At 56.6% G+C, this 14,145-nt stretch overlaps 1 protein-coding gene across 1 annotated transcript; it reads left to right on the top strand.

Annotated features, from left to right (window-relative positions):
• Positions 1 to 6,562: 6,562 nt before the first annotated feature.
• EMILIN1 (elastin microfibril interfacer 1) lies at positions 6,563 to 14,145 on the top strand. The gene is made up of 8 exons (XM_011972655.1): positions 6,563 to 7,219; positions 8,147 to 8,266; positions 8,728 to 8,948; positions 10,112 to 12,040; positions 12,445 to 12,561; positions 13,022 to 13,039; positions 13,191 to 13,328; positions 13,719 to 14,145. Exons 1-8 carry the CDS (start codon positions 7,050 to 7,052, stop codon positions 14,054 to 14,056), a joined length of 3,051 nt encoding a protein of 1,016 aa, XP_011828045.1. The 5' UTR covers positions 6,563 to 7,049; the 3' UTR covers positions 14,057 to 14,145.

Raw genomic sequence — 14,145 nt, 5'->3', positions numbered from 1 at the left:
GGGATACTCCAACCCCCTTCCGGCCCCGGCCCTCGGTACTGCTGCCCACCCTTCGCTTCCCGGCCCGGCCCAACCAGGTGCTTCCTTTGGGCCCTGCCCTCAGTGCCCTCTCCCTGGCTCGGGCGGCGGGGACAGGAGTGGGAGGCGTTGTGGAATGGGGACAGGGCTGGGGCTGCCGGGTGCTCCTTTCTCCGGCGCCAACCTTTGTGACCCACATGCAACCAAGTAGAACCATCCTGCCTTTTGTGATCTGACCAGGATCTTAGCCTGGCTCCCTCCCTCCACGCTACCCCTGGAGCTGGGCGTCGGAAATAGGGCGGACCCTCCCGGAATCAAAACCCAAACCGTGGGACTTCGGCCAAGTGGGAAATCACCCCCCGGATGTGAGGGAGGGAGAGGGGAGAAATGGAGAAGGGGAGGAAGGGCTGGGACAAGCAAGAGGGGTCCTGGGTTCAGAACAGATTAGGTCGCCGAAGAGAACGAAGAGCGGTGGCTGCGGGTACCCGAGGGTCTCTGGCGAGGGGAGAGGCACCCTGGAACTCTCCAAGCCTCTGCCCAGCCAGAACTTTCTCCCCCCTCACTCCATGCTTTCTCTCAACTTCACCATAAAAGGGAACGGCACCGAGCCAGGCCAGGGCCGGGGGCTGGGCTGTTGCTCTGGAGCTGTCAGGGGTAATGGAAGCCAGTTGCTTTGCGGTAGAGGGGGGCCAGGGCTCAGGGGAGGCCTCTGCTTCTCGGAGCCAAAGAAAACTCTACAGGAGATGCTATGAGCTTGGGACAGGGGACCAGTTTGCCGCCCGTGTGTACGGAGCTGGGGATACACTCTCCCAAAGTGGCTTCCCTGGTCTGGGACCATCAACAGTTTGTCCCCCAGGGCTTCAGCCCGGTGACTCCTAAACATAATCCCTGCCTTTAGTAGTCTGTAGTTCCCCTGGCCTCCCCCTACCTCACCACCACCTCACCACCAGCCCCCACTCAATATTTCCCAGAAGCTTCATATTTAGAAAGCCGAGTCCCCTCCACATAACACTGGTGAAACCCCAGACAGGTACTCCCTTATGCATCTCTCAGTTAGCAGTCTGTTTCCAGCTCCCCTCTGGGAGAGTAAGGGTCTAGGTCTTAAGGATTACACATCATTATGCTTCATGTCTCCTGGAAATTTGAAGCAGATCCAAGTCCAACCAAACACTTGGGTCTACTGTTGAATCAGAACTAGCCCTCCCTTTTAAAAATAAGCTCTACCTTTAGGCTGGCCCTGGAAGTTAAACTTTCTAGACTGAGAATGACATGAAAGAAAGCCTTGGAAGTGCTTAAAACCAATTGACCCAGGTGCATAGTATTCTAGACTATCAGAGCCGAAAGGGGCCTTCAGAATCATGAAGAAGGAAACTGGCCAGGCATGGTGGCTCATACCTGTAGTCCCAACATTTTGGGAAGCCAAGGTGGGTGGATCACCTGAGGTCAGGAGTTCGAGACCAGCCTGGCCAATATAGTGAAACCCCGTCTCTAGTAAAAATACAAAAATTAGCTGGTAGTGCACGCCTGTAATCCCAGCTACTCAGGAGGCTGAGACAGGAGACTTGCATGAACCCAGGAGGCAGAGGTTGCAGTGAGCCGAGATTGCACCATTGCACTCCAGCACTCTAGCCTGAGCAACAGAGACCGACCCTGTCTCAGGAAAAAAAAAAAAAAAAAAAGGGAAGAAAACTGAGGCCCAGCAGGTAATTGATTTCACCAAGTTTCTACAAACTGGTGAAAGAGCAGTGTCACCTCTTCCTCCTACCTCCACTCCATGTTCCAGGTCAGACTGGACTCAGTAGGTTGTCCTAGGGTTAGGCACAAGAGGGAAAGGATTTATTTTAGGACCACCCAGAAATTCATTCACCTCACAGAACTTCCTGTGCCTAGGTCAGTGAGTCTTTATCAGCCTTGAATGGGTCATTTGGCCCAGTGCCTGGAAGAACTGAAACAAAAAACAGTCTATGAGACTGAACTAGACTTAACTAAGAACAGACATATCTCGAACCAAGCTTGGATAGAAAACTATTTGGGAAGTGAGACAGGCACAGCCTCATCCTGGGGGGATTTGGGAGGATGTGGAGGGAAATGACTGGGGGGCACTTGTGGAGCTCAATCTCTGCGATTAGTGTGACATTTTCAAGGAAAGGACTGGCCAGAATTAGGCTCAGGAGTGAGAAAGCAACAAGACCCGGGAGAAGAGGGACTGGGTTCAGGGAGGTGGGCTACTAAAGTATTAAACCTGGAGGAAGAGCTAAAAGGAAAAGTAAAGTGTATCTCTTTGGAGAAAAGTGGGCTTTTGCTCAAGACTCCCCACAAACTTGAATTCCCATGTGGATTGGCATGACCCAAGGTCCAAATCACCTTTTTTATTTTTATTTTTATTTTTATTTTTTATTTTTGATATGAGTCTCGCTCTGTCACCCAGGCTGGAGTGCAGTGATGCAATCTCAGCTCATTGCAACCTCTGCCTCCCAGGTTCAAGCGATTCTCCTGCCTCAGCCTCCTGGGTAGCTGGGATTACAGGAGTGTGCCACCACGCCCAGGTAATTTTTGTATTTTTGGTAGAAATGGGGTTTCACCATGCTGGCCAGGCTGGTCTCCAGCTCCTGACCTCAAGTGATCCTCCTGCTTCGGCTTCCCAAAGTGCTGGGATTACAGGCGTGAGCCACAGCACCAGGCCCCAAATTGTATTATTCCCCCCATTTTCCCTCTCAATATTCAGTCCTCTGACAGAGAGGCTAGACATAAAATGCTTCTTATTGCTGGTGCCCACGGCTGTCCTGACCCTGGTCATGAACTCATTGCTCAGTCACTGAAGCTGAATGAATGAGTTAATTGCCTCGTAGGGCCAATTGGCACTAGATCCTTGGAAATTACCCAATTTGGAGAGGTTGTAAAATAGATCATGTCCTAGTGCCACCAGGAACTTAGCTTTTTGGGGGGTCAAGAACTCTTACCAATTGCTTTGGAAATTTATGGCTGCCTGCCAATACCACCACCAGAATGTCACTGCTACCATCACCACTACCACTGCACTCTAACTTTAGTCTCCACTGCAGCCTGTTTGCCCACTCAAGCCAGCAAGGGGAAGTGTCCTCCCTGGTGAACTCAGAGCCACTGATACCTTTGTGATTTCACAAACATTCATGACAGCTCCTAGGTCTTGTCTCCTAATTACATAAAAGCAAATGAAATGCAACTACTGCAACTATATTTCAAAGCCAATATTTTTTACCTGATACACTTAAATTATACACAGATTTTTGAACTTCAGAGTGTAGGAGAGGGAATGGGTAACAACTGGGCAGTGACAAGATGGCTGGGGTGACTTTTCAGGTTGCGAGAGGCCTCCTAAGGGCAAGGAGAGGGAGAAGAGCAGAGAAAGAAAACCCAGAGCAGCAGCTGGGGCAATCTGGAGGGGAAGTGGGTTGGCTTCCTGCCAGGGCCAGAGCCAGAGCCTGGAGACCAGGGACAAAGCTGCAGCCTTCCACTGACAACTTCTTTGAAATCGGGATCTCCCGTGAACATTTCCTTCAAATCTCCCTGTGTGCTGATACCCAGGGTTCTAAGGGGCAACTACAAATTTCCGTTTCTGTTTGTTCCAGCATTTTCACCACCACCCCCACTGTTTTGTCCTGAGTCAGTCTCACTCTGGTGCACAGGCTGGAGCGCAGTGGCGCGATCTTGGCTCACTGCAGCCTCCGCCTCCAGGGCTCAAGAGATTCTCGTGCCTCAGCCTCCTAAGTAGCTGGGATTACAGCCACACACCACCACACCGGCTAATTGTTGTATTTTTAGTAGAGACAGGCTTTCACCATGTTGGCCAGGATGGTCTCGAACTCCTGACCTTATGGGATCTGCCCACCTCGGCCTCCCAAAGTGCTGGGATTACAGGCATGAGCCATTGTGCCTGGACTAATTTTTGTATTTTTAGTAGAGATGGGGTTCACCATGTTGACCAGGCTGGTCTCAAACTCCTGACCTCAAGTGATCTTCCCACCTCAGCCACCCAATGTGCTAGGATTACAGGCTTGAGGCACCACACCCAGCCTGACCCTGTCTTTTCACAAACATTTCTCTTAGCCATCAAGGTCACATTCTGGGTCATAGGATGTCGGAGGTAAGATGGTTCAGAGTTGCATTGATGATTTGATGGCATTCATTCTCATGGCTTCCACCTATTACCCTGCATATGTTGGAAGAATCAATGGTCCACCATTGCTAACCATCCTGGACACTGGTTTCCACTAGGATGTGTTACTCTTATCTTAAATTCAGTATGTTCAAGCTACGATCACTTTTCTTTCCTCCAAACCTGCTCTCTTCCCGACTTCCCCATCTGGAATCTTCTCTTGTGTCTCCCTTCATCTGGTTCCTCATTACTCAGGCAGTCACCACGCAGTTACAACGTTCCCTGCCTATTCATGGTCACTGTCACCACCAGAGCCCAAGACTGCATCACTTTGCAATGTAGAATTTGGAAGGAACTTCAGATGACACATAGACTCCCAGTGGTGTCATGGGATTTGCTGGGTCATAGATAGTGACAGGAGGAGCTGGGGCTACACTGCCTGTGCTCTGACACTGTATTCAATATTATCACTCATAATATCTTCTTTTGTGTATGCGTATATGCTTCTACTCAAAAACTTGCAATACAACCTCATAACCAGTCATTTGAGCCTCTCCCTAATTTCCACAATCTACTTCTCTGAATTTCGGTCCCATTTTTTCCTGACACAAAAAAAGAGCTAACGTTGATTGAGCATTTACCATTTGCCAGGCACTGTTCTAGAATGTTTACACGCATTGACTTACTTAATCCTCGTAAAGTGGGATGGAGAGTCCTGTTATTCCTGCGTTATAGCTGAGGAGACTGAGGCAGACAACTCTTCCTGAGCCTGAAATCTCTCTCCTTGCCTTGTCTCTGTTCTTGACTCCTGCCCCCCACCCTCACCCCCGCCCCAATGCTGTTCAGTTTCTGTCTTTTCCAGCCTCTCCTTTGACTGCCTCCCTCAGGCAGCTATCTTTTCCCTCCTCCTAGCTGGAACATACATCATCCCTCTTTCCTGCCCCTTAGCACTTGTTCTGTCCTGGCTTGTGACAGTTCTCTGTTTGGGGGCTTGTGTCCCATTCTCCAACAACCTCAGTTGCTCCTAAGTGGACAGCGTCTGAGTCTTACCTATGCCTTTGCTATCTGGGCACCTCCGCAGTGCCTGGCACACAGCATTCTCCTGTCTCCTTTCTGTCTTGTGCTTCTGTTTCTTTCTCCAAAGCATCCCACCACCTGGAGACCCTGGTCAAGCACTGAGGGTCAGGTGGTGACAGGGACCAAGCTTTTAGATCAAGATGGCGCAGGTGGAACTTTCAGGTCAGGCTGACGGCCCTTTGCCTGTCACTGAGAGCTATCAGACTCACCTCCAGACTAGGGACTGACTGCCTCTGCTGCTCTAGAGGTCGGTCCCGATTCACCTCACCCCACCTCCACCCAGTTATGGCCTGACCGTCACCAAAACAAGCCCAGGACCCATTTTCATTTATCCCTTTAAGAAAGGTTCTTTGTCTTCCTGCCCACATGCCCTCTCCTGCTTGACAGAAGCCTGCTCCCCATTGCTAGGTGCCTTTCTTCCGCTTCTTCTTTTTTTTTTTTTTTGAGACAGAATCTCGCTCTGTTGCCTAGGCTGGAGTGCAGTGGCGCGATCTTGGCTCACTGCAACCTCCTCCTTCTGGGTTCAAGCGATTCTCCTGCCTCAGCCTCCTGAGTAGCTGGGATTACAGGCGCACGCCACCACGCCTGACTAATTTTTGTATTTTTAGTAGAGACAGGGTTTCACCGTGTTGGTCAGTCTGGTCTTGAACTCCTGACCTTGTGATCTGCCTGCCTTGGCCTCCCAAAGTGCTGGAATTGCAGGCGTAAGCCACCACACCCGGCCCTTTCTTCCTCTTCTGTCGTCTGTGGATTTCCCATCTGCCTCAGTGGAGTAAGGACTCCTTTTCCTTCCTGGCCCAGTAGCACATTCTCCTCTCCTCCTTTCTCCCAAGTCACTGACCTGGTATTTAGTGTGTGTTCTCAGCCTTACCACTGATTTGCTGTGTTACCTTGGACAAGTTACTCTCCCACTCTGACCTCAATTTTCACATCTCTAAAAGGAGACTGCTGGACTAGATGGTGAGTGAAGTCCTGCTGAGCTCTCCAAGTTCATTCTCCCTTGTCCAGTCCTTCCATCCCGCCCTCCCCTCTGGGCTCCCTCTCTGGGGCCCTCTCCCCCAGGGGAGGCCTGCTCCAGCCCCAGGGGAGCTGCGACTCTGGCTCCCGTTCCCAGTCGGAGTGACCAGCCCTGGGCCTCCTTCCCAGCTTTGGCCCTGGCTCCATGTGGCCCATCTGAGAGGCTGGCCTCAAGCCCGGCGGCAACTCCACATTTCTGTTTTTCCTTTTTTTTCCCTCTTTCCCGGAGTTAACAAGAAGCAGATGTGGCGCACGATGGTTGGAGAGGTGGGGGGAGGAAGGGGGAGGCAGGACCGCCAGCCAGACAGGGGGGAAGGGAGGGGAGCCAGCAGGGAGGAGGAGGCCAGGGCCCGCCCCACGGCCACTCTCGTGCCTCCGAACAGCCACAGGGGCAAAGCCCTGTCACCCCCAGGATCCGGTCATCAGGGAAAGAGGACAGGGAGACCAGAAGAGGGCCAGCTGGGACGAGGGGGCGGAAGCCCAGGACGCAACTTCTGAGCCGCAGCTCCTGAGAGGGGCAGGGACCAGAAGCCAGAGGGGGCACAGAAAACAAACCCCCTCAGAAGTGAAGAGCGGAAGGAACCGAGCAGGGACGGACAGGAGCTGAGGAGGAAAGAGGAGGGGAGAGGGGTCAGGCCAGGCAGCCAAGGAGAAGACGTGTGGACAGGGGCTGCCGGCAGGAAGCTGGGACGGACAGGACGGGCTCGCGCTGTCCTGTGGAGCAGCAGCATCCCTGGGGCCGGCAGAGGAGCCAGTGGCTGGGCGGGATGAGTCTCTGAGGGCCACTGTGGAGCGCCCCACCATGGCCCCCTGCACCCTCTGGAGCTGCTACCTCTGCTGCCTGCTGACCACAGCTGCGGGGGCCGCCAGCTACCCTCCTCGAGGTTACAGCCTCTACACGGGGTCCGGTGGGGCCCTCAGCCCCGGGGGGGCCCAGGCCCAGAGCGCCCCCCGGCCAGCCAGCCGCCACAGGTAAGAGTCTGGGTCCCAGCCCGAGGCTTGGGTGGTGAAAAGGGGCTCAGAATGCCACCTCCGCCTGGCTCTCTGCCCTGGGCTGTGTCCCCTAATGCAGGGCAGAGGGGGAGTGAGAAGCCCATCCATCAGGTGGCTCCTCACATGCCCACCTTCCCACGGCACCTTTTCCAGGACCCCCTGAACACATATGCTCCCTGGGTCACCTAGGGGGTCTGCTCCCACATGCCCCCATGGGGCCCTGCAGTTATATACCCAGGGAAGCTGCCCTGAGGGGAGCAGGCCAGGCCTTCCTGCCAGCTGCCCTCTGCATCCCAGCCCCAGAGCCTCAGGGAGACCTTTTGTCCCCTTCTAGGGCTCCCTTGGCCCCATCTAGTAATCCATAATTCTGACACCACTCCCGCTATGTTCCCTCCAGTCCTTCAGCCAGACACAGATCAGAGGCCGGCATGAATGGGGCCAGGAGTATAGAACTGCAAGAGGGGCAGGCTCATCAATGGCTTATTCTCTACTTAACCCCGAGCTGGCCTGCCCGTCCTCTCCCGGAGGGGTGGGGTGGAAGCCAGTGTTCAGATCACCCACAGGGCCCAGCCTGGCTGTGCACACACGGCATGCCAAACTGGGGACTGAGACAGGCCCAGAAAGGGACACACGTGATCGTGTACATTCAGAGGCTCCCCAGCTGACTGCTCTGTGGTTGTGGTTTACCATTCTGCACCACTCCCCATCTTGAAAAGTCTTTATCTGCCCCTGCTACACAGGAAAGCGTGGGGGATAGGGAGGGTGGCCCTGCCAAAGTCCTTGCTCTCACTGATCCCCAAGGGCCCTGCATCTTTGGAGCCTTCCTCAGCCCCTCTGGTAGCCCCTGGGCCCTCCTCCAGGACGTGTATCTTTGGTCCTTGGACCCAGAGGGGGTTGTACCTACAGGAACTGGTGTGCCTATGTGGTGACCCGGACAGTGAGCTGTGTCCTTGAGGATGGAGTGGAGACATATGTCAAGTACCAGCCCTGTGCCTGGGGCCAACCCCAGTGTCCCCAAAGCATCATGTGAGTCCCAGGGCCGGGGAATGGGCCCTCGGTGGGAACTGGGTGAGGGCAGATGGTGGGTGGCTGACTCAGGGAGTCTGTACAAAGCAGGGAGCAAGGGCAGGACAGGGTCTAGGGTCGCAGCCATTTTGAGGAGATACTGAGACAACAGTTTGGCTGGTGGGAGACTGAGGGCAAACCTGCCTCACGCGCCAGCCCCAGATGCCTTCTCTGGGATGGCTCAGGCTCAAGCAGAGGAGTTCAAGGTTTCAGCGCAGGGCAAGGGAAGGAAGAGCAGGGATTTAGCCCTTGACCAAAAAGCTGACAGCTGTCAGCTGAGCAAGGCCACATGTTGGACAGTAAGAGGGACCCAGCCTGAGGGACAGGCCATGCCCACCAGCAGCTGCCCACCCCTTGGGACAGGGACCAGGGTCACTAACAATACAGGGAGGAATAAAGAGGCCTCCTTCTGCCTCTGCCAGGTACCGCCGCTTCCTCCGCCCTCGCTACCGTGTGGCCTACAAGACAGTGACCGACATGGAGTGGAGGTGCTGTCAGGGTTACGGGGGCGATGACTGTGCTGAGAGTCCTGCTCCAGCGCTGGGGCCTGCATCTTCCACACCACGGCCCCTGCCCCGGCCTGCCCGCCCCAACCTCTCTGGCTCCAGTGCGGGCAGCCCCCTCAGTGGACTGGGGGGAGAAGGTGAGTGTGGGAGCTGCTGCGAGGGCGGCAAGTGCCAGATGGTGATCCGATGCAATGGGAAATGTGGGGCCAGGCTGCTGGGGGAATCCCCCATGCTCTATGCCAGAAAGAAGAGAGGGGCAGAAGGGAGTTAGTGAGATCGCAGAGATTCCCTGCCCGTGTGTGTGTGTGTATGTATGTGGGTGCGCGCGCGTGCGTGTGTATGTGTGTGTGGGTGTGTGTGTGTGTCTCTCTTGGTGTTTGTGTGTGAGACAGCGAGCACGCAAAAGATGGAGAGACAGAAAAAGAAGGCTGAGAAAGAGAAGGTGCTCGCACACGCCCACATGTGGCCAAGATCCTTCAAACAGCTGCAGGAGAAGGGGGCCTTCCTTTGAGAAGCTTGGTCCATGGGGACAGACAGTTGAGACTACAAATCCTAGCATGCATTGCACCTGACTACAGATCCCAGACCCCTCCGTGGCCTCTGTAGACCGCAGGTCCCAGCATGCAGCAGTCCCTGTGGCTTGCCTTCCCTCCTGCTTGCTGCACACCGGATGTGCTGTTTCCCTGCCCCGAGATAGCCGTACTATAATTATGCAAACAGGAACTCCTGGCCAACTCTCACCGTCCACAGAGCCTCTTCTTTGTCCCCATGGTGTTGCAGGGAAGGAAGTGTCACCCAGTGGTAGCTGCTCTTGTGGCATCCAAAGTGCCTCCCCTACACTCCCATTTCGCCCCTCTTGACAGCCCCATGACAGAAGAGTGTCATTATCCTTTCACAGAAAAGGAAAGAGTTTCCGAGAAGTTAAGAGGCACTCTGGGCAGGTGGAAAGGACGTGGACCTGGGGGCCGGATAGATGGTCGAGGTTTGAAACTTAGCATTGCCACTTATTAAACCTGTGATCCATAGCCAGGCTCCTAATATCTCTGGTCCAGTTTCCCAGCCTATATGATGGGAAGAGTTCATGGTATCTCCCCAGGGGAGTTGTTGGAGAACAGAGTCATGTTCAAATTTGGCCTAGAGGCATTCAGTGAATGGAGTTTCCTTTTTTTCATCTTGCCAAAATCACCCAAAGGAGAGACAGAGCCAGCCTGGGCATCTTACCCTTGCTGGAGCTGGGGTGAGCAGGGGCCCTGAGCTCTGGGGTCCAGCCTCTCTGCCTTCTGCCTTCCCCTCTCCTTAGGTCCTGGGGAGTCAGAGAAGGTGCAGCAGCTGGAGGAACAGGTGCAGAGCCTGACCAAGGAGCTGCAAGGTCTGCGGGGCGTCCTGCAAGGACTGAGCGGGCGCCTGGCAGAGGATGTGCAGAGGGCTGTGGAGACAGCCTTCAACGGGAGGCAGCAGCCAGCTGACGCGGCTGCCCGCCCTGGGGTGCATGAAACCCTCAACGAGATCCAGCACCAGCTGCAGCTCCTGGACACCCGCGTCTCCACCCACGACCAGGAGCTGGGTCACCTCAACAACCATCATGGTGGCAGCAGCAGCAGTGGGGGCAGCAGGGCCCCAGCCCCAGCCTCAGCCCCTCCGGACCCCAGTGAGGAGCTGCTGCGGCAGCTGGAGCAGCGGTTGCAGGAGTCCTGCTCTGTGTGCCTGGCCGGGCTGGATGGCTTCCGCCGGCAGCAGCAGGAGGACAGGGAGCGGCTGCGAGCGCTGGAGAAGCTGCTGGCCTCCGTGGAGGAGCAGCAACGGCACCTCCCCGGGCTGGCCGTGGGACGCAGGCCCCCTCAGGAATGCTGCTCTCCAGAGCTGGGCCGGCGACTGGCAGAGCTGGAGCGCAGGCTGGATGTGGTGGCCGGCTCAGTGACAGTGCTGAGTGGGCGGCGAGGCACAGAGCTGGGAGGAGCTGCGGGGCAGGGGGGCCATCCCCCAGGCTACACCAGCTTGGCCTCTCGCCTGTCTCGCCTGGAGGACCGCTTCAACTCCACCCTGGGCCCCTCGGAGGAGCAGGAGGAGAGCTGGCCTGGGGCTCCTGGGGGGCTGAGCCACTGGCTGCCTGCTGCCCGGGGCCGACTAGAGCAGCTGGGGTCGCTGCTGGCCAATGTGAGCGGGGAGCTGGGGGGGCGGCTGGATCTGTTGGAGGAGCAGGTGGCAGGGGCCATGCAGGCATGCGGGCAGCTCTGCTCTGGGGCCCCTGGGGAGCAGGACTCTCAGGTCAGCGAGATCCTCAGTGCCTTGGAACGCAGGGTGCTGGACAGTGAGGGACAGCTGCGGCTGGTGGGCTCAGGCCTGCACACGGTGGAAGCAGCGGGGGAGGCCCGGCAGGCCATGCTGGAGGGACTACAAGGGGTTGTGGGCCGGCTCCAGGATCGTGTAGATGCCCAGGACGAGACAGCTGCAGAGTTCACGTTACGGCTGAATCTCACTGCGGCCCGGCTAGGCCAACTGGAGGGGCTGCTGCAGGCCCATGGGGATGAGGGATGTGGGGCCTGTGGTGGAGTTCAAGAGGAACTAGGCCGCCTTCGGGATGGTGTGGAGCGCTGCTCCTGCCCCCTGTTGCCTCCTCGGGGTCCTGGGGCTGGTCCAGGTGTTGGGGGACCAAGCCGTGGGCCCCTGGACGGCTTCAGCGTGTTTGGGGGCAGCTCAGGCTCAGCCCTGCAGGCCCTGCAAGGAGAGCTTTCTGAGGTTATTCTCACCTTCAGCTCCCTCAATGACTCACTGAATGAGCTCCAGACCACTGTGGAGGGCCAGGGCGCTGATCTGGCTGACCTGGGGGCCACCAAGGACCGCATTATTTCTGAGATTAATAGGCTGCAGCAGGAGGCCACAGAGCATGCTACGGAGAGTGAGGAGCGCTTCCGAGGCCTGGAGGAGGGACAGGCACAGGCCGGCCAGTGCCCCAGCCTAGAGGGGCGATTGGGCCGTCTTGAGGGTGTCTGTGAACGGTTGGACACTGTGGCTGGGGGACTGCAGGGCCTGCGCGAGGGCCTTTCCAGACACGTGGCTGGGCTCTGGGCCGGGCTACGGGAAACCAACACCACCAGCCAGACGCAGGCAGCCCTGTTGGAGAAGCTGGTGGGGGGACAGGCGGGTCTGGGCAGGCGGCTCGGTGCCCTTAACAGCTCCCTGCAGCTCCTGGAGGACCGTCTGCACCAGCTTAGCCTGAAGGACCTCACTGGTGAGGGGACAAAAGGCATGAGGGGACCCCTTTCAAGCCCCTTATTTTTCTTCCCCCTCCCCCAGCCCAGCTTCCAACTCATCTGCTTTCTCCTTGCTTTTCCCAGCATGAATTGCAGCCCCAACCACTATTCCAGGTGTTAGAGTTTGCCTGCAAGAGAGGATGCAAGGTCCTAGCTCCCTGCCCTCCCTCTGGCTGCTCACTAGGCCTGTGGGTGGAGAGAGGATGTTGCTGTGCCAGCCAGGGATCCAGCATATGCAGCAAGGGACCCCATCGCCCCCTCAGTCTGCAAAGCTCCACCTGTTCCATCTATCTTCTCCCTGTTCATGAAGCCACCACCCACCTTCCTTACCCATTGGAAACTCCTTTTATGGCCCTCTTTCAACTCAATTTTGTCACTGTAGGGCCTGCAGGAGAGGCTGGGCCCCCAGGGCCTCCTGGGCTGCAGGGGCCCCCAGGCCCTGCTGGACCTCCAGGATCGCCAGGCAAGGACGGGCAAGAGGGGCCCATCGGGCCACCAGGTATGTGCACTGAGACCCTTGCTGCAGTCAGGGTTGCCACTGCCCACCCTCCAACCCTGACCCCCTCTGGCAGCCCCAGGCTTGACATTCCACTCTGAACTTGACAAGGGGAATTGGGTCCTACTTGACTGATGGGGAAAATCAGAGGAAAGTGAGGAGGAACTGTGATAGTCACTGTGTTTGGTTAATGGGTAATAGGAGGCTAATGGATAATGTTGGCCCCACTGCAGTACTGGAGACTAAAGCTGAGTCTGTTATGGCTGACTGGGGTGTGAAAAGCTGGGATGGCCCAGCAGTTGAACAGAATGGACCCTACCTATTCCTATTTTTCTTGATACCCCAATTCCTTCTTTGAAGTCCATGTAGCACCCAGCACAACAGGAGAGCCTCAGCAGATGTTTGCTGAGTGACTTAGTGAGAGCTGCTTTACTTCTCACTTCTCCCTTTCCTCTTCTCACAGGTCCTCAAGGTGAACAGGGTGAGTGCCTTTCATTTGATTCTTGGGGGAGAAGCGACTAGGGGTTGGAGGATGGAGGTCCTCGGGCAGCCCTGGGCTGGGGATCCAGCAGGGGAAGGGGGCTGGCACTCTGCCCTGAGCATCCCCTTTAACACCCACCCTTCCTGCTCAGGAGTGGAGGGGGCACCAGCAGCCCCTGTGCCCCGAGTGGCATTTTCAGCTGCCCTGAGTTTGCCCCGGTCTGAACCAGGCACGGTCCCCTTCGACAGAGTCCTGCTCAATGATGGAGGCTATTATGATCCAGAGACAGGTAGGCCTGGGAGGGGCTGGGTTGAACAGTTGGAGAAATGGGTAAGGTGTGCAGTGTTATCTTCCCATTCTTGCCTCTTCCGACAGTGTGAATCTTTTCATTCTCTGATTTGGGGAGACCTCGGCTCTTTCTTCATTTATTCATTCTCAGCCAGTGGGGACAAGTAGTAGTCATTCACTCATTCATTCATTCAGCAGATCTCTACTGGGGTCTGCTCCTGCCCAGGCACTGTTTTAAGGGCTGGGGATGCATAGTGAACAAAGCCCCAAGTTCCCTGCTGCTTGCATTCCAGTGAGGGGAAAAGACCCAGCGGGTCCCTCCGGAGTCCAGGAGTTCTGGTGCGCTCCCCGGAGCTTCCCTGGCCCCCCTGACTGCTATCCTTGTTCCCAGGCGTGTTCACAGCGCCACTGGCCGGACGCTACTTGCTGAGCGCGGTGCTGACTGGGCACCGGCACGAGAAAGTGGAGGCCGTGCTGTCCCGCTCCAACCAGGGCGTGGCCCGCGTAGACTCCGGCGGCTACGAGCCCGAGGGCCTGGAGAATAAGCCGGTGGCCGAGAGCCAGCCCAGCCCGGGCACCCTGGGCGTCTTCAGCCTCATCCTGCCGCTGCAGGCCGGGGACACGGTCTGCGTCGACTTGGTCATGGGGCAGCTGGCGCACTCGGAGGAGCCGCTCACCATCTTCAGCGGGGCCCTGCTCTATGGGGACCCAGAGCTTGAACACGCGTAGACTGGGGTCCCGCCCGACGTGTCTACGCCGGCTGAAGAGACAGCGGGGGCGGCAGGCTCCCGGGGTCCCGCCTGGGACGCAGCACCCAG

The sequence above is a fragment of the Mandrillus leucophaeus genome, unplaced genomic scaffold (assembly GCF_000951045.1).
Source record: "Mandrillus leucophaeus isolate KB7577 unplaced genomic scaffold, Mleu.le_1.0 Scaffold13, whole genome shotgun sequence".
Lineage (NCBI taxonomy): Eukaryota > Metazoa > Chordata > Mammalia > Primates > Cercopithecidae > Mandrillus > Mandrillus leucophaeus.
Note: the sequence above shows the minus strand (reverse complement) of the source record. Positions and strands in the feature narration are given on the sequence as shown.